The 20,244-nt window shown below is 37.9% G+C and overlaps 1 protein-coding gene across 3 annotated transcripts in view; it reads left to right on the forward strand.

Annotated features, from left to right (window-relative positions):
- Positions 1-20,244, forward strand: part of adgb (androglobin) — a 204,956-nt gene that overhangs the window by 157,471 nt on the left and 27,241 nt on the right. For all 3 annotated transcript variants that reach the window (XM_039747534.1, XM_039747535.1, XM_039747536.1), the window contains 2 exons: positions 4,183-4,294; positions 12,831-13,015. In XM_039747534.1, coding sequence (XP_039603468.1) covers positions 4,183-4,294; positions 12,831-13,015 — 297 coding nt within the window. The remainder of the gene's footprint in view (positions 1-4,182; positions 4,295-12,830; positions 13,016-20,244) is intronic.

The raw sequence follows: 20,244 nt of genomic DNA on the forward strand, positions 1-20,244 counted from the left end.
GCAAACTACTTGCCAAAGGAGAACCATGACCTAAGATTTGAAAATGTTAAATCTAATCACACATGATTCACAAATGACTGCTCCAGTGATCACAATTGGTGAAGGCTAATAGGACAATGTCCACAAATTAAAGAGATGTAAATCTCAGGGTCCCAAAATGGATGCTGTCTATGTCTTGACTGCCTAATATTTCAACTATAAAAACAAAAAACAGCCCTACTCTCTCTTTATGGGGGTTTGAAATGATCCCAAGAACAAAAGCCTTTCTATACAAATATATGGACTGAGTAGCACCAGCTGTTTGAGCACTATTATGCACTATATCAACTTTTATATTCATTTAAATGTATATATACTGTTGTGTGTGAATATACACAGCATATACTTAAATGTGTATATACTGTTGTGTGTGTATACTGTTGTATACTGTATATATTTTTGTTTCCCTACATTTTGCTCCCATGCGTTGCATGTTGATCAAGTTGCTGTAATGTTCGTATACTTTTTGCATGCAAGCATGCCAGCATTTGTTGTCATGGCCGCTGATTTACATGTATATGTTGTGGAGGCTGGCTCGTACACAGACAGGCAGACACGTTCATGTCACCCACAACACGTTTATTTAAATGCTCCATATTTACAAATAGTGTAGTGACCACGGGCCCCTACAGGGTGGAGCTTCAAAGGTCTGTACCCGTGGCCCCCAAAGGTACCAGGGTGGTCACCCCCACATGGTCTGGGGAAGGCGCAAGCCCTCCTTCAGTCATCCTGGGCATCCCGACCGGGTCGCCACCCTAGCCATCTCTGATAATGTATAATTCAAATTTTCTTGTTTACACAACAACCTTCGAAAAGAAAACAATATAAACTAAAAGTTTAGGCTTTGAATAAGACATTCTTGCAAATGACAAGTTTACATTCTCTTTTAGAGTTGTCATTTTGCAGTTATATTTCTAATTTTGGAGATAGAAAATCTCTTTGAATATTTCCTAATGTTTACAAGAAACTGATCATTGCCACTAAAGCCAAATGATGATCTAATATTGTCTCCATGCTTCAAGCAGTTATATCAACACACCTAGAACCTCATTAAGTAACCTTCCAAGGGCGAGACATTGATCATCTGTAATTCAGCCAAAATAATTTCCTAATTGTTTGTCCTGGTTCTAAACTTGGACGTTCAGCCAAAGTTTCAGTTTCAGCATGATGGGCTTTCTCAGTAACATTCAGGAGGGTGATTCATCACGCCCTGTTGTCATCCGTTTTTCAAAATGGTTAATAGAACTTGCCTTACTCAATGCATTATCCAAGACTTCTGACCATTTCAAAGAGGCATAACAACCAAGACATTCCTACAATATACAGTGCTTTCAGCATTTTTACTTAAATCTCACACACATCCAGAGGTCTGCCATTGACATACATGTCTATTGAAGCCCTCATTAACCCACACATATCAGATCATTCCAGCACTGCATCCTCCAAGGAAGGTGTGTCTAGTAGGTTTTAGAGGTCAGTCTTTTTCCATCTTTGCTAAGAAGAAACCTGGTGATGTCCCTGCTACTGTTACAGCCAACGTTTAAGTTTCAGCATGCATGGGCCTTCTCAGTAAGGCTCAGGAAGGCAGTTCCTCAATAACTTGATCACACCCTTTTGTCATCCTATTTTTCAAAATTCCCCAGTCTGGCGGAAGTGCCGGAAGAGGAATAGCAACCAAGACATTCCTACAATATGCATTGCTTTTGGCACTTCACTCAAATCTCACACATCTCAAGAGTATTTCCATTTTTCACCTTTGCTGGTGAACGTAACCCCCTGTACATAGAACCTTAACCTCCTTAGCATTACATTTTTTTCTCATAAAAACATGTAAAAAGCATTGCATTTTTTGGCTTGAAAAAATCAATTTTTATTAAATCTCATCTTTCTATTGCAAAATGTGCAAAACACTAAAACTACAAAATCAGAAGTGTAAAAAGTATAATAATAATATTATGAAATCAATAATAATAATTATACCAATACCAGATATCATCAGCAGCTACTGGTTCCCATCTGTTAGAACAGAATGTTAGGTGTATGGTCATTTACTCTACACTGTTCAGCATGATGGTTTGTCCCAACAACAATTCTTTCGATCACATCATCATCAAGAAATAACTTTAAGTAATGATAGATAGATAGATAGATAGATAGATAGATAGATAGATAGATAGATAGATAGATAGATAGATAGATAGATAGATAGATAGATAGATACTTTATTAATGGATCTTGGCTGTCAATGTTCACTTTTATTCCAGGCTGCCCCACAATATCAAAATGAGGTGGTGCTGGTTTATTTGAAGTAGAGTCAACAGAAACCCAAACACGAGCATCCTTTTTGGATTCATCAGAATCGTTTTTGGTTTAACTGTCCATTTCAATTTCACTGCCTGATGACAGATTCGCTTTGTTGTCACTGTTGATGAGAGGCTCCTCAACATCACTGTTCATATTACTGTCAAGAGCGTGCAACACCAGAGCTGCTGAAATACGTTTCTTATGAGACGCCATTATGAGGCTAGGAGAAGACATGTCTACACAATTTCCCGGGTTATGCCCAAGCCTGAAGCTTATGTAAGTCACTCCTATACCGTTGCCTGAGTAATGCTCGGGACTAACCGTGTTAGCATTTTTACAACTAACAGTTACACAATATGCATCTATACAGTTGCCCGAGTGACACTCAGAACTAACACTTTTAACACTATTTTCACAGTCCCAGTGACACTTGGGTCTAACACTAAAGAGGTTAAAGTGGGTAGGGTCTCTCCTACTGGGCAACCAGAGAGATTAAATTCTATCAAGAAGCCTGATTCCAGACTCTGTGTTCCAGAAGTCTTGTTAACTCTATATGGGTAATGTTTTTTAACCTCCTGTACCAGCTTTGCCTCTTTCCTTGCTGGTGGAACTAAACATCCCTAGAGCCAGTTCACATCACGATGGTGTAGTTCAGACTAATCTGTCTACCTCATGTCTTTCACAGTCCAAAGTCACTTCTTCCAGCTTAGCGGTTTTCATTTAAATCAAACCCCAAATTACTAGGCTCGTATTGATGATGAACACTCCCAGGCCTGACTCCAACAGTAGTTCATGTTTTGGCTAAGGCTATCTTTTTGTTCTCTTTCAAATCTTTAAAGCAATAAATTTCAGATCACTTTCCCTGCCCACAAACCTTATAGGATTTAACCTAGGATAACTCTACCAGGGACACAGGGCCCCCAATAATAAATCTAGGCTGTAGAAAATGGAAAAAATACCTAACAATACCAAGCAAATGATTCTTGGAAGGGGACTTTATATTTCAGTGCAATATCTGATTAGTGGATAAAATGAATGGGAGAGTATAGGAAATGGAAGATTTATGTAGCATCACTTTGACAGTCTGCAGTTGAATTGGGTATGTCCTTTATACTGCCATTGACCTTATGGATAATGATTTCTTCTCACCACTAAATGTGATCAGGACTACTGGGAATTCAGACTAGTCTAGTAGAGATTTGTGCTTGGTTGTGGTTTGTCATAGACTGGACACCTGTGCTGTGCTGGCTCCTGCTTTATGCCTGATGCTGCTAAAAGAGGCTACTTTCAATTTATCTTGCTGATCTGGCACATGATCTAGCTAACTGAAACATTTTAAGATAGAACAGAGTGGCAACAAAGAAATGAAACTTTCAAATGAACAAAAAATGTCAGTAAGTATAAATAATTAGAGATGCACATTATATTTTTATAAATTCCGTGTATCATAACAAATTATTCTTAGACCAGCTGAATCCAAGTGCTGTTAGTGGCCCGAGCCAATTCAGTCAACCATGAACACAGGACAAGAAGAAGCCTTAGACAAGACAGTCCATTAAATGCACCCATCCTCACACAGGGTACATCAAGCAAGCATTCATGCCCTTGAGGATAAGCCAGGAAAACTGGAGTAGCTATGTTGACACAGGGAGAACATGCAAACCCCACAAGGGCAAGAATTCAAACCCCGGATGCTTGAGGCTTTAGTGTATTATTAAGCTAATTCAATGTGTTAGTCAGTATTTCAGACAGGTTTTAGTTCTGCCAAAATCTTGATTTGAATATTAAAATTCTGTCATGTTTTGATTTTCTATTTTACTTTTTTGTCCTTATTTGCAGATACACAAATATGTTATCCAAGCTACTGTGCTGCACAAAAGCTGGCCTTTGTCTGAAACACAGCTTGACTTTGTAAAGTCACTGAAAGACCTTGAAACAAAGTCCTCTCCAGGTATGGTATTTTGATAGCTTTCGTTCAGTCATTAAAAGTACTAAATAGGCCATGGTCTAATTAACTGTAATGTGTTGGTTTTATTTTGTTTGGACACTTTACAGTAAAATTTTATGTACACTTATTAATTTAGAAGCTCTTTTAATCCAAAGTGATTTACAAATCATAAATCTTTCCAAAACAATTTAAGCACTAAACCAAAGGCACTTTTTAAACCACTGTTCAGTCTTGCATACTTAAACTAAATATGTACTAAACATTTGTATTAAAATTTTACATAAACTTGTACTAATATAGTTAGAATTAAAGCAACAAAGACAGACATTTCTGTTGGTTCAACTGTACAGCTACTTTAAGTTTTAGTGTCTCCTTTACAGTTTTAAGAAAGTGGGAATTATGCTTATGTTTAATTATCAGTCCTCTTTACAGGTACACACAGACATTGATAAATAAACATTGCTCACCTATGCAGCCACATAAAGAAATGAAGATGTTTTACCCAATATATAAAAGTAGCAAATCCCTGGGCATTGATGGATCTTATCTTGGATTTTTTCTGACATTCAAGGATCAACTAGCGTAGTCTCTTCTTCATATGACTCATGTCTTTAGTGAGCTAACTTTAGCTAAACTGTGTCTCTGTTGTAAACAAAAGGAAAAGGAAGGGATAAAGCAGAAGGTGGATAAAAAATCAAAATACCTAGAAGTGAAATGAAATGAAAATATGGAAACAGAAGTAACCAGGTATTGAAGCAGATACGCATAAAAAGATCAAAACAAACTTTTCAAAACTAAAAAAATGAAAGTTACTTTTACTTTAGTGTGTAGGTGTTTTGTCAATGTAGTAACATTATCAGCTGGCAAGAGTTGACTTCTGTCTCTGCACCTGTGGCATGACATGAGTATAAACCTGAGGCTTAATAGTGACATTTAAATGTGTGTGTCTCCCAGTATTGTATGTATGTATATGTCTGATATACAGATGAGAACACATTTTTTGATACCCTTACAGGTTATTGAAAAAGTGCTGTATGTCTCCGATATGTGATTTAATGAAAAGCAGTTGTCCCCTGTATACCTGCATGCCTTTGATACATTACAAGTAAAACAAATCGGGTGTGAATAGAGTAAAGTATTGCTTATTGTACAATGATTTTCTAAAATAGCCTGGACATATTTGTTAGTACAACTAGAAGAGATCATAAATAATTGGATTTGAGTGATTTTTCAAACTAGCTGTTGAGAGTTACAGGAATCGCTCGTTAAATGCAGAATGAACAATAATGGATGACGATTACTTTTGTCAATTTTGAGTTATTTTAGAGACAATTGTGAGTTATTCTTTTTTCGTGGAAAGGTACCAACCAATTTGTATACATCTGTAAGGATCACTGTATAGGTTACTTTTATAGGTTACTTAGAACATGCTGCCGAGAACCAAAATGAATTGTACATCTCACGGAATCACTTAACTACCGTATATACTTACTTATAAGTCAGATCTTGAAAACCAAAAAATGGTTGATAAAATCAGACCCCAAATTATATGCCCGTTCAAAAATGAGATGCTTAATTTTTTTTTTTTACTCTTCTTGCCTCCTCCAATCTCACATCAGTTTCTCAGACGCATCGAATTTTGTCGCAGTAGCACAGTTACTAATTTCTTTCATTACTTCAACGTTTAATTTCTTCTGATGGAACGCTCCATCGTAGATAAAGGGATGCTCTTACAGTAAAGATGTATGAGGGTGTGAGATAGAAAAAACACAAATCAGTCCAAATGTTGCTTTGCAATTTGAGTTTTCCGCATGCGACTTATATGACCGACATTATAAAATACCAGAAATTATACTGCAAAATCAAGTCCTGACTTATCCGCGGGAGAACTTATCTGCAAGTATATACGGTAGATATTTTTCATGTTTGTTAACTTGAAGAAGCCTCTATGAATATAGAGCCTAACAACTACAATTTCCTGTTCCAATAAATACATCATATGTTGTCGCTCACAAGAATGGCAGAACTAAAAAAAAAAAAACTTGCACAAGGACTTCCCTCTTGCTTTACCTGACTGCATTTGCTGCTTCTCATACACCAGCCTGTACATAGGAAGAAAATGACTGTTGTACTAAATGTGCCTTTATTGTCTTTAAACATTTTGTAATCTACAGTTCAAGTGAAAGCCCATTTGTCCGGATGTTTGGACCAGGCCACCAAATCCACAAAAACAACTTCTGCTAGGGAATTTCTAGATACCCCAAGTTATTTGAGAGATATAAAGGTTCAGAGTGTCCTCGATCTGCACCTAGTCATCTGTCATTGTCATGCTCCTAATACATCTGCTGTGAGTGAAGCTGGTGGTGCATGATAACTATGTACATTTCAAAATCAGCTCAACTACCTGGGCTTCATCCAGTAAGGCAGCAGATCTAAACCTGAGATTCTCCAATATTACTAAGCTCCTCACTTTAATGTGCAGAAAGTGGTCATCAAACTAGCATAGGAGCTTCATTTCAGCCACCTGTGTTCCTAATCTTATTTTATATGTTATTTTTATTCAGAGTTTAATCACTGGTGAGGACTATTGCCCAGTGTCAAATTATCAGGCATTTTTGAAGAGTTAGCTTTTGCTTCAACACAACGGCTCAGTGTAGTGTTTACAAAACTGCCACCCCATGCATCAGTTGTAATAATAAGACTGACCACTTTTTCAATCTCCTAGGTCTATTGGAAAAATTGCCTGCCTGCCTATCCACCAAGTTGTGATAAATTCACAGTTGAGCACCTCTGTTTACCGAGCTTTCCAGAATATAAAATGTTAGATAAGATGACACAACTAAAACGTCCATCTTTGGCCTAATGCTCTCTAGTATTTTATACATTCATGAACAACTTTAAGTTCAAAAGTAGTGTTTGTTAGGGACAACCAAGTATGAGCATATACATCTAATTAATTCAAATCAGGAAGGTTGTTCCTCCAAAACATAGTCTTTCATACAGAGTATCATTTTTATTTAGCATATGAACTTTGAAGTCTCCCAGCAGACTGCAAATTTTGATATCTTCCACCTCCCCACCTGTGCTAAATAAAACTGTGCAGCACACAGACAAGGATTTATGAGTATCCCTGCTACACCTACCCATTGCTTGTCCTGTGGGAAAACTCCAGAGTACGATGGCAACTACTCTTGACCAAAAAGTCTGTTTCCAAAGGAAATGTTTTGAATATAGGTGATATATGGTTGGTATCATTTAACCTCTTCCCTTTGCTCTGGCTCCTCCATGCCAGCAAAGTTATGTCCTCTGCCCTAATCGCCAGTTTTCATTGCCACGGTCTAGTATATCTTCATCTCTTCTACCCACACCAATCACCTGAGTGGCATCACATCTGCCTACCCCAGTGTCCAACAGAGCCAAAACCATCCCCAGGTCAGGCTTAAAGAATAGGTCCCAATATCCCTGCTCCAGGTGTCATTTTAACAGATTTCAGAAAAACCAGGAATCTATTTTTTTGTATTGCTGTTTGCCTGGCCTGTTTTCTAAAACAGTTTGCCATGGGTGACCATAAAAGGAACACAAGACTGTCATCAAAGCACACAAGCCCCTCTGTCAACCTAAAGTTACAATCCCACAAGGGGTGTTTTGTATTCATTTTTAAACTCTGGTTTCATTAACAAATGTTTTCTTACACTGTCAGGCACAACAGAAACGAAACAAATGTAAAATTAGCAAAATTACATCACTCTTCAGTGCAGTGTTCCCAGTTTTGCACATTTATACTGGTCATGATTTGTATTGCACTTTCTGACAGTTGCTGGTTAAAATCTGTCAGGTTTACTTATAAAGTCCTCTTGGCATCTTTTAGTGCTGCTTGCTTTGTTGTTTACAGCCCATTTTTTGTAAGTTATTAAGTCTTATGATAGTGCCTATCTTTAATAACACTATATAAAATATAGATTGATTGAACATGATTTAGTCCTTTCATGCATGCAAAGATAGCTACAAACACCAAAGAATTTTCAAGTTTTCCTGTGTGGAGTTCATGCAATAGGTAATAATAGTATACATAGTAGGCAATAGTATGCATGTGAGGTTAATAGCTATGAAATTTCATAAGAATGAACATATTATTGTAATATTTGCTCTTTAAAATAGTTTTTAATGGTGAATATATTATTATATATGTGTGTGTATGTATGTATAAAAAATATATATATACAGTATATATATATATATATATATATGTATATATATATGCAGGTATATATATAATGTAAAGAATATGTTCATTATCTTTTTAGTCCTTGTATTGTATTGTCAAAGAATTTTCTTCATGTAGAACTGTGGAACTAGTTTATGCACTTGATGGGCTGTAAAACTATCCAATAGTGCCCTCTACCTTCAGATCGATATGCTGATATTAGCCAAGGTCACTGAGACAGCATGTTAGTTGTGCACAATAAATATATTACATTTTCAAATCTTTGCAGAGGTATAAAGCAGGTTTCATATACCACAATGTAAAAGCATATTTCGTTCTTTGTTATTAATTCAGAATGATACCACTAAGAATTGCTTGTCTACAATGTCTTTCATTTTTTGGCAAATGGTTGTGAATTCTAGTTTCTCTCTTTTCTAAATGTGGTTATTTTACCATTCCGATAACAGTGAGCAGGATCCACCTCTGCACTAGATGTTAGTTAGTTCAACATAAGGGGCACTCACTCACTCACACGTACATATCCATAATTAATTATGTCGGGCAGTTTTGTGTCACCAATTAACCTAACATACACATCTTAAACATGTAGAAAGATGCCAGGATAATGGAAAAATGTCACCAGAGCTCAGGGAGAATGTGTCAACTGCACAGACTCAATTACCCGCACAGGAACTGAACATGAGACTTTAGAGCTGTGAAGCAGAGGTCCTAATCATTGTGTCAGTGTCACTCCATGTGGTGCCAGAATAAAATAAAACTTTAACCAGACTCTATTACATTCTAAATTAATACATTTAAGATCACTTGCTCAAACTTATCTGAATATTAATATGTGCATACCAGTTAATTTTGTTAAATACCTGTGGTGCCATGATATGTGCATGCTTCAGAATTCCTATATAATAAAATGCCAAGGTCTGGAACTATGTGTGTGTCTAGTCACTCAGAGAAATATGAATGGTCTTTTTTGACTTTTGTCTGATTTGTCAGTTTGACTTTGGTGACATGATCAAAAGAACAAGCGAGCTTGTGAGATACACGTGGAGGAATAAATGTATAAGATGCACACTGAGAATCACCATCAAAGAGAGGAAGTATAAAAGTGGAGAGGAGGTAATCAAGGCGCCTTAGAATGACACAGTCTGAGAAGCAGGCTTTACAGGAGTACCCTCGACAAATGGAGTACCTGCGACGGTCAGAGTCATCTCCATGCTCCCTGGTTGCTTCCAAGAGCATCTTGAACCCAAAACTGTTGATAGTTGTAAAACAAGATGAGCCAAGCAAATGGAGACAGTCATAGTCAGTAAAGGGTTGGTGCAAAACTGTTCAGTGTTTTTATTAAAGCCAGAGAAAAGTCTTCAATAAATAATCCATAAAAGCAGAGTGAAACTGGGAAGTTAAAATGTTCCATAAATAGATCCAATAAAAACAAGGTTAAAATTTCAGGCAGGTTTCTGTATTAAAACAGTTATGAACCCCAATGCCTCATTCTAAAATATGGTGTCTCTTTAGCTTACCCCATTAGTACCTTGCAGCATGAGGAGACACCTACTGACAGGTGCAATCATCCACTCATTCCGGGTTCGGGGTCCTACTTGCCAGTCTGTTGCATTCTTAGGAACTCCCTGCCAAAACATAATCATGTCTCCCTCAGCCAGTCTGTTGGTATCCATAAGGGAGACACTGCATGACTGGGCCGCTCCTACTCCGCTTCATTGCTCTAAGTAGCACCCCTTCTCCAGCCCTGCACTCGAGTGCCGGCCTGCTTCTCTCTTTCTTTGGACCTACTCCCGACCACCTGCCTACATTCTTTATGAGACGGGCTCCTAACCATTCTGCCTCTTTCTCCTGCCTTAAGCTGCATTCGTTTCTCTCATCTTCTTTCTTTGATGTGATTCTGTCTTTATTCTTCCCCTCTCTATTGTGTAGGCAAACTTTTATATTGCCCGATTGGGTGCAGGTGCTATCCTCTACCAACGTAGAGGTGTGAATGAGGCACCTGACTGATCTGCTGGCTTTTGCACATGAATGTGCGATCAACCAAGCACCCCAATCAACCCCGGAGTGGAGCTGGCATGCACACACACCCACCCGCTCTGAGCCTGTACAATCCGGCAACAGATTTATTTTAAACCACACTTTGCCACATACCTCTTATCACAGAGCTGGTCAAGAGAGGTTCAGACACACAAGCATATTGAGGAAAGGAGCTGAAGTTACACAAAGTCAAGAGATATCAAATCTTTACAAATATGTTCTAATACCTGTCTTTGACAGGAAACGTGGCTAGTACTTTAAATGTAGTAAAGTGGATTAACCTGTTTGCTTTTTGTTACAATTTTTTCCAAGCTATCTAAATGAATCACCCTTTTTAATAAAGCAAAAAAAAAAAAAAATACAATATTACATTTATATTTTTTAAATGTATAAATTATCAATCCTATGCTTACTTCTTTTTGAATGTACTGAGAAGTCAAGCAAAATGACACCTTTTATTGGCTAACTAAAAAAATTACAATATTTAAGCTTTCGTGGCAACTCAGGCCCCTTCTTCAGGCAAGAGCTGGTCACTAGAAGTGACTCTTCAAAAGTGAACTTAATGACTATGTCACACTTTATATCACTGCTAGCTTCTTCCTAAGTGGTCTTAGAGCAACCAATCCTAAGAGGTTTGTTATTAATGAAAGTTGCTTATTTTTTCCATTGACTGCTTATGTTGCAGAGAGGACATTGGTATTATGAATACAAAAATTTAAATAAAAAATTGAAGAGCATCCAAATATTCAAATTTTTTATTAAGGAATTCAAACAATCCAAAGATAGCAAGAAAGGGCTATTCTGTGCCAGTTGGTAAAAACTCTACAAAACTCTCTTCTTATGAAATCACTCACATTTAATAGAATGTCTGACTACCTGCCAATACTGGATTCGCCACATACAAAGCAGGGTGATATGTTGGCAGGCTGGAAAGTGGGCACTAGACAAGGATAGAGTTTAGCACGGAGGGAAAGAGAAAAGTGTGTGAAATTATGACTTTGAGGTTTTCATTTTTGTACATGCATTTATGTTTTGATTGTACTCATGGGTGCCTCCATTTTATGCACCTTGTTGTTAGTAATGGCACTCCACTGCTATCACACAATGGCTGGAAGTTCCAACACTACAGACCAACACTACTTAAGAAGGCAGCATGGTACCTGCAGCATTTAAATATCTAGGTACACAAAACAAGACTTTCATGTGTTTAAATCTCTCGGTGGAGTCAGCCTTTTGTATGGTGTGCACAATGGATATGTTTTGACACTTCCTTATTTTGGCTTTGACCCCAGCCTATTTTTTGACTTTGTTTCTTTTTCTCATCTTCTGGTTGCCATATTTTTTCTTCTCTCCCTTATTTTTTTTATTTTGGCAGAACAGCTCTGGTACCTGTTGCCATTTCAGAATAAGAGGAAAGGTGCTGCCAATAAAGCACTTCTGGTTAGATAGAGATGCAGAAATAAAGACTCCATAATCACAGAAGTAAGAGATATGTCATCGATGAGGGTTGGAGAAGCTTCTAAAACCAGTAGGTGACAGAATAGAACAACAACAACATTTATTTATATAGCACATTTTCATACAAAAAAAAATGTAGCTCAAAGTGCTTTACATAATAAAGAACAGAGCAATAAATGACACAGTAAGAAAATAAAATAAGTCAACATTAATTACCATCACACAATAGACCCAAATGCATACTATAGAGAACTGGCTGCCCTGACCTTTTAATTTAAAATTAGGCATGGAGGGACACCTGGGCCAATCACAAAACCTGAAAGTGATTTTCAAAGTTATCCCTGAAGTCACTCCAGGTTGCACTGCCTTCCAGTGGCCCTGATGGGAAGAAAGGACCCAGGCTAGGGAGAGAGAAAGAGGGGTGTTTTGTGATGACAGTAGTTTGAGGTTGGTTAAGTTAGCAAGCCACCCCATCTGATAAATCCATTATGATAGACCAGAACGGTTATAGAGTATCATTGTATGTTTCTGTTATTTAATTCTGCCTATTTTGTCAGACTAAATGGCACTTGTCAACATTCCTAGCAACTTTGGGTAACTTTGCCTTAGAACACAAAATGTTAAGCATATATATAAAATGTAAATATTTATATATATATATCAAGGTTAAGAAAAATATGAAGCAATGTTATCTTCATTTGACTACCATCAATCTTTTTTGAATGAATTATTAACAGATTGTGATTTTTCCTTGATCTGGATGATAGAATGTGTTATTGTATATAATGTAAAGCCATTTCATTCCTTTGAATTCCACAGCTAATACAGAGAAATCAGATGAAAATTCTCCACCGCTTATTACAGATGTGTCACAAAATGAGCAACAAAAATCTCCTGGAACACCAAAATCCTCCAAAAAAGGCAAAGAAAAACCAGTAGAAAAATCTGAAAAAGACAAACCCAATAAAGAAAAAGAGAAGGTGTCATCAAGGCCAGAGTCACAGGTAAGTAATACAATGTTTGCAAAGCTACTTCATAACGCAATACAAATATGGTAGGCAGATGGAGAAATGGTTGGTCAAAATTTCAAGACCAGGGGCCTCATATATAATGCCGTGCATAGAATTCACACAAAAAACATGGGATATGGACAAAAGTGGAAATGTGCGTACGCACAAAAAAAATCATATACACAAAACCATGCGTATGCCAACTTCAATGTACTTCAGTTCCAGAACTCCGGTTCAGCATGAAAAGTAACTCACGTTCATGGGCCTGCCGCCCCACACAAATTCCCAGAATTATGCCGCTTTGAATATGGAAATCAATATAAATTGCCATTTAAGTTCAGCGTTTTGTGACAAGACAATGGTAAAAGCACAGGGAAAAAAGAATTTCAACAAAAGTGAAGTTGGAGGCAAGGAAAAATGTACTATTTTTTGGCTTAAGCAGTGGTTTAAGCAACAAAAGGAAGTTGATTGAGTGATATAGAGTAGCACAGACACTCGAACGTTCAAGTTCAAAAAGTCACACAGTGCCCGAAATAAAAAAGAAGTAGTCAGATATCAAAGTCTCAGTAAAAAGGTGACTCATTACCCACTGGCTGAGTGTCATACAAAATCATATTAGGGTACAGAGAAAAGAAAAAAAAAAATAGGGACACAATGAAGAAAAGAAAAAGGTCAAAATATCGATTTTAATCTCGGAATTTCCACTTTAATCTCATAGTTTTTGTCATTAAAGTAGAACGTTGTAAAGTTCATCTTAAAATTGATGTTTAATTTCTAGAGTTTCTCAAATTTCATCATAACTAAAGTAGCACGTTAAATGCTTCGTATTCTATGTGTTCTATGTGTGTGAATCACTACATGCTTAAACAGGCATTCTCTTTTCTAGACAGGATCGCACAGGCACTGAACTCCACACAGAATACATTACATTCACAATATTACAGCTCTCTGAATGATGAAATGCATTAAAATATGTATTAAACATTGGGGTACGGTAGCGCAGTAGTAGTGATGAGCTGGCATCCTGTCCAGGGATTGTTCCTACCTCCTGCAAGATGCTTGCAGTGGCATGCGAATGACCGTCAATGAAGTCCTGTCCTTCCATTTCCCATATAACCATTCTCCACCATATGTGCTCTGTAATAAATGTCAAACCAGCTGTAAGCTTAGAATGCTGATTCTCCAAAACTTTCAAGGATCATTGAAAAATCTTTGTAATACATGTTTAATTATTCCATCCATCTATCCATCCAGGGTCGCGCCAATCCCAGCAAGCATACAATGAGAAGCAGGAACAATCCTTGGATGGGATACCAGCTCATCGCTACCGTCGTGCCACCATGCCCCCACATGTTTAATTATTAACAATATAAATTATTTAAATAAGTTAACAATTTATGTATATAATGTAATATGCATACTTTAATACATTTTATCTGAAAAATTATATCAAGTATACATCCTAGTATTCTAACAGTACACAGCGCCAAGAGGATAGTGCTTTGAATTGAATTCCTTCATTGTCATTGTATGGTACAATGAGATTCAATATGCAAATCCTGCCCCTTAACGCGCACACGTACCGGTCCCGGTACATAACAGCGTTTTGACGACGTTACAGCCATGTGTGCATGCCCATCTGCCATGCATCTCGACATACTACCCATCAAATGAAACATCAAAGTCTCGTCTTACCGATGATATAAACCATTTTGACACACAACAACCACAGCACTGACACTAAAGCCTTTTTACAGAGAAGTACATACTTTTAAGAGTTGACTTTCCCTACCTTTGAAGACCCCCTGCAAGTCAAACATCAATATTTCCAAGCAGTATTGATCCCATTCTGTCCGTAAGGCTCCAGCGAATATAATCCAGTAAAACGATTAGGTCCAAAACACACAATATATCCTCAAAGGGACAAAAACTCCAGAAAACGTTTCATAACTTGAGACTAGCTATGTAATTTTTTTTCATTTCTATTGATCATATCAGACGTAATTTGTTTCTGTCGGCGATAACCATGCTACAGCATGTTACACGGAAGTGTTAGCTTCTGATTGACACCTAAGTTGGCCAATTACGACGGGTCTGGGGTTGACTGGCACCTCGATAGCCAACGAGTGTCACAGACAGCTGAACGATGACGCAAACTCCAAACCCTGGTAGAATCTACCAGTTTGATTGGACACTGTGAGTGACACTCAAAACTTACAGCCAATGAGCAGCCGAGCATTTTGATATGTAACTTGCCATACTAACTTGTAAACAAACGATCGGAGCTGCGAAGGTGGCATTTGTGCCAGTCTGCAGACTTGGTGCGTGGTTGTTTATTGTGATTTCGCCAAGTTTTTTCGCATTTTAAATATGAATAAACGTACAGATAAACGTAAATACACTCTCGATTAAATATAGAGGCATGTACGCGCGTGAAAGTATCAATCGCCCAGGAGACGTCTAATGGCAGAGAGTGACATGTGACACGCCTTGTGCTTTCTGCTTGCTAGTGATTGCTGCCATCAAGTGGCACATGGAAAAACGCTGAGCTGTGTTGTAACAGTTTGTAAAAGAAATGTATATAGTTTGTGTGCATTTTATAAAAAAAAAAAAAAAAATAATATATATATTTTTGGCCCATAAGACTTGTATTGACTATTTTTACATAGAAATGTGTATTTTTTATTGTTTTTATTATTTTTATAACTAATAGAGTGACACTGTGTGTAGATATAGATTCCTTTAGGTGTAAGCTTTCAGTAGAGCCCTCATTGATATATGTGGGTTGAAGCATTCAAAAGTTATTACACTTTTCCATACGTTCCAAAATGTGGATAATGGTCCCTCTAAAAAGCACCTGGACATGCCCACATAAAAACTGGTGTAAAAATGTCATTTTTACAGGTATTCTTTTCAAATTTGAAATGTGAGTAGTCAACAAGTTATTCTGTTGGTACATAGTGTGTTTCTGTCCCCACCTACCTACTGCAGCTTTATTTTCCTTTATTTTCACAAAAAAACTTAGGCGAGAACAAAAAAATTAGTTTTTTTTTGTGAGTTCTAATGTGCATAACTTTTGATCAGTCACACCTACAGTGATTCTGACTACTAAGGGTGAAACTAGAGAATGTTACCTTTACAAAGAGACCAAACATGTGTTTATACTCCAGATAGTTCAATAACAACAATGATTCTAATTTGGAGAGGTCGAATTACAAGCGATTTAGCAAAAATGACCCCGCTTAATTAAATTTATTTTCCGATAAAATTATAAAATATTGTAGCAATAATAATAATACTACAGTAAAAACAATGAAAAATATACAGAATGAAAGCATAAGTACAATATGGATGTACATATTGTGCAGATAGTGAAAATTCTTCATAAAGTAGCTGAAGTTGTGCAATATTACAACTGTAGTGCAAGTTTACAGGGAGGTAATTGTACTTATAAGTAGAAAGAAAGGGAAACCACACAGGAACAGTAGCAGTGCATTCATGCTGGGTGCTGCCAGTTTGCAAAAATAGGTGGAAACATGCGTACACAATGGGTTGTGCTGCCGTGAGAATGTGTGTGGCATCATGCCAAGTTTAGCTTCAATACATCATGATGTGAGTGTGGAAATGGGCTTACACAAACTTTTTTTTGCGTAGACACTGTTTATACATGAGTCCCCAGGAGATGAAGTCTACTTCTGACAGGAAAATGCAAAAGGAAAGTACATGATTAGAGAGGCAGAAGGCCAGAAAGACAAATAGAACAACATCAAACTCAAAATTAAGGCACAATTATCAAAAAATGAGAGGTATTTCATATTACTAATATAAAAATTAAATTACTAACAATGCAAGTGTTTATATTTGATTTTTAGCTAAAACATTAGATACCGGTTGACTAGATTAGATTGGGTATACTTTATTAATCACCCAGGAGAAATTCAAAAGCATGCTGCAACAAAAAACATAAAATTCATTTTTGCTCCACACTTTTCTTTCCCCAAAAGAAGGGTGGAAATGTCTGTGCGTCTTATGGAGTGAATATTGCGTCACAGACTGTGATGTGTTTTACCTGACAAAAGTCGACATCCAGGGGTAGAGGGCGACAATCAGCTGTTAATGGCAACAAAACTCACCATTCCCTCTCTGCTGTAAGGAATGTTAGACTCATTGACTCGGGACCTAATCCTTGCGTGTGTATGAGTTACAAAATGTAAACAAAGGCAAGATGGCATCGACATCTCATGAGGGAGTGGAGTGCAGAAAACCAAATAGCAGACAATATTTTGCGCATTATCGCTGAGTCTGACTCTGATTTTTCAGAATCTAATTTTGTTGAGAGTGATGAGGAGGTCAAGCAAGAGAGTAAGGAACTGGCATCAGCTGATCGGACACCAGCCGATGCCGCCCCAGCTGAGCGCATTCGCGCAGTCGATGGCAAGGCTCATGTGGCAAGAATACCCAGACATTGATCCGTGGGAACCAAACTGGCTACCAGACTTCACAAGACAGCATGGGTTGCTGTTGGACTTGACAGATTACCAGCCACTGGACTACTTCAGGCTGTTCTTTCCATAGGCTGCCTTTCAGCTACTGTCAGACGAGACAAAAAGGTATGCAGAGCAATTTTTTGAATCGCAGGCTGCGCTTGCACCGCATTCTTGTTTTCCAAAGTGGAAACCCACAACAATAGATGAGATGAAGGGCTTTGTGGCTTTACAAATTGAGATGAGACTAGACCGGCGATATAACTTCAGGGAGCATTGGTCCAAACATGCTTTGTCTCCTGGTGGCTTTGGACAGGTTATGCCACATGATAGGTACGTGCTCCTGCAAAGTGACTGTGAGCAACTGAGCTTCAGAAATTCTGACACTAGCAATGAGGAGTTCTTGGGGTTTCCAGAAAACTAGAAGAATGCTTGAACCTTAAAGTCTCTCCTCATTTGTTAATGACAGTGAAGATGGTTCTTAATACAGCTGTTGACTTTACATGGTTGAAATATTATCTATATATATAATTCACTAAGGGCACGCAAGACTGTGAGTGCAAGCAAGACAGAGCCCCGTCCACCAACTCTAACCCTCCTACCACGTCATGGGATACGCACGACAGAGCCACGCACGCCAACTGTAACCGTCCTCCCGAGTCCAGCGTCGCTTTCGAGGCATGCAACAACTCACCAAACAAAGCCTCAGTCGCTTTCATCTGTGCAAAAGTCCACATGCACCTCTGAGCCATGTTGACTTTTCACCGCATGCAAGACAGAGAGCCACGATCGGCAACTGTTGTATGTAAACAATACTGTTTAAAACGTTATTGTTTTTTCAGCAGAAAACCCAGTTTCCACGTCTACCTGTATTAGTTTAAATGGCACTTTTTCCACTTGCAAAAGGGTGGACGCACTGACTTATCGTGTCAACTGGGCAACACAGTGAATGCGGCGTCTATCTTTATATGTCTATGTTTTTCGTAGCCTGCTACAGGAAGGTGCTCTCTCAACCATTGGCATTGGTTTCGCTCCTTGCTATTTTCGTTATACTGTGATGGTGGTTTCCTAAGCCTTTGTTATACTGAATTCCTTTCTCACCATTTTCCGTTCCTATTCTTACACCGCCGTATGCTACGGCAGGCTTCGGGTAGTTCTGGTATATTTTATTAAATATATTAGTACACCATTTGGTTCAGAATATTTTTTTTTTTGTTTTCCTCCTCTAAACCTAGGTGTGTCTAATGGTCAGGTGCGTCTTAAGGAGCAAATAATACAGTACTATATGAGACAAAAGATTAAAACTTATCTCTCTATTATAAAAAGAAATCCTAGAATGCAAAAGCAAGGTGACGATACGTGATTTTCTTGGAAGTTCTCAAAAGACATTTAAAAGACCCGCGAGACAAAAGAGACTTGCCACGGAGCATCTTGCAGGGACCGTAAACATGAGACTTGGTGCCAAGAGACTGTGCCAGGGCCTTCTTGCGGGGACGTGGAACATGAGATTCTTGCAAGACACGCACAAATAATACTCACAAATGATATAATACAAGAGCACATGTATCAAAAAACAGCCAGTTGTGTAAAAGCACATAGTGCATGCACATCCTGTGCTCTCAACACATATAAAGCGTATAAGGACAATACGGAGAATAGACACCGAAAGGCGCTGGAGAGAAAAAAAGGCAGATAAGAGATTATGAAACCAATACAATTCGAAAGTATTGCAGTGTCCCAGCCAGGTTGCGGCCTTTTTGGTTTTAAGTGACTGTTCGGTCCGATTGAGGGAGGGCGGAGTACAGTATGGAAGACTGATAGCAAGGTATTGATTAATGCGGTAAGGGGAGGTGAGACACAGGGGATGAGGGATTGGAGAGGGTACTAGAAAGTTGTGTTTGGGGTTGCAAAGTCAGCAATTGTTCAAGTAAAACTTTTGTGACACTCTGTCATGTCAGTCGCTACAGTATCAAAGAAAAGATAGAAAAGATTGCATTACCGCAAAACAAAAGATGATTAATCATTAGAACCAGGTGTAATTGAAAAAAGAGCAGGACAAATCGAGGTCAGAAATAAAAGTCTTTTTGCATTCCCATTGTTCTTATGCACAACACGTGGATTTACACAATAATAGACCATACACTATGAGAATCTGTGGTCCCGCAACAGTTAAAGCAACAAGTTGAATTTCAAAGAATACACAATTCAGTCAGGTGTATATTTATGATCATGGAGAAGCGATGCAAAATAGGCAAAATGAGAGGTAATGTATATATTCCGTGAATAATATTACACACCAAAGGAGATTGTGATATGCCATTCGTATTAAAATGTTTACAGTTTACTGTGAGAATAGCTTTTGCTATGACAATCAATAAATCACAGAGACAAACATTATAAAAAATCTAATTATTTATTAGAGAAACAGAAACAGTATTCACTCACGGGCAGTTATACGTTGCATTGTCACAATGTGTCTCCAAAAAATTTAAATTGTATATCCGATTAACCAAACACAGGGGTTGGCGAGCGAAGCGAGCTGAGGGCAAAGCCCCCTAGTAATACAATAAATTTTATGCTTAAGTAACTGTATTAGACTGAATGAAACATCAGGAGGAAATTTCGAATTGCCTGAAAGCAGCAGACAGAACAGATCCCCAGAGGTGTTTCTTATTGCACTATGGGGAAATGAGAATGAGAAACATGCAGCTACAATGTCGTTATTTATTGATTATTTGT

The sequence above is a fragment of the Polypterus senegalus genome, chromosome 3 (genome assembly GCF_016835505.1).
Source record: "Polypterus senegalus isolate Bchr_013 chromosome 3, ASM1683550v1, whole genome shotgun sequence".
Taxonomy (NCBI): domain Eukaryota; kingdom Metazoa; phylum Chordata; class Cladistia; order Polypteriformes; family Polypteridae; genus Polypterus; species Polypterus senegalus.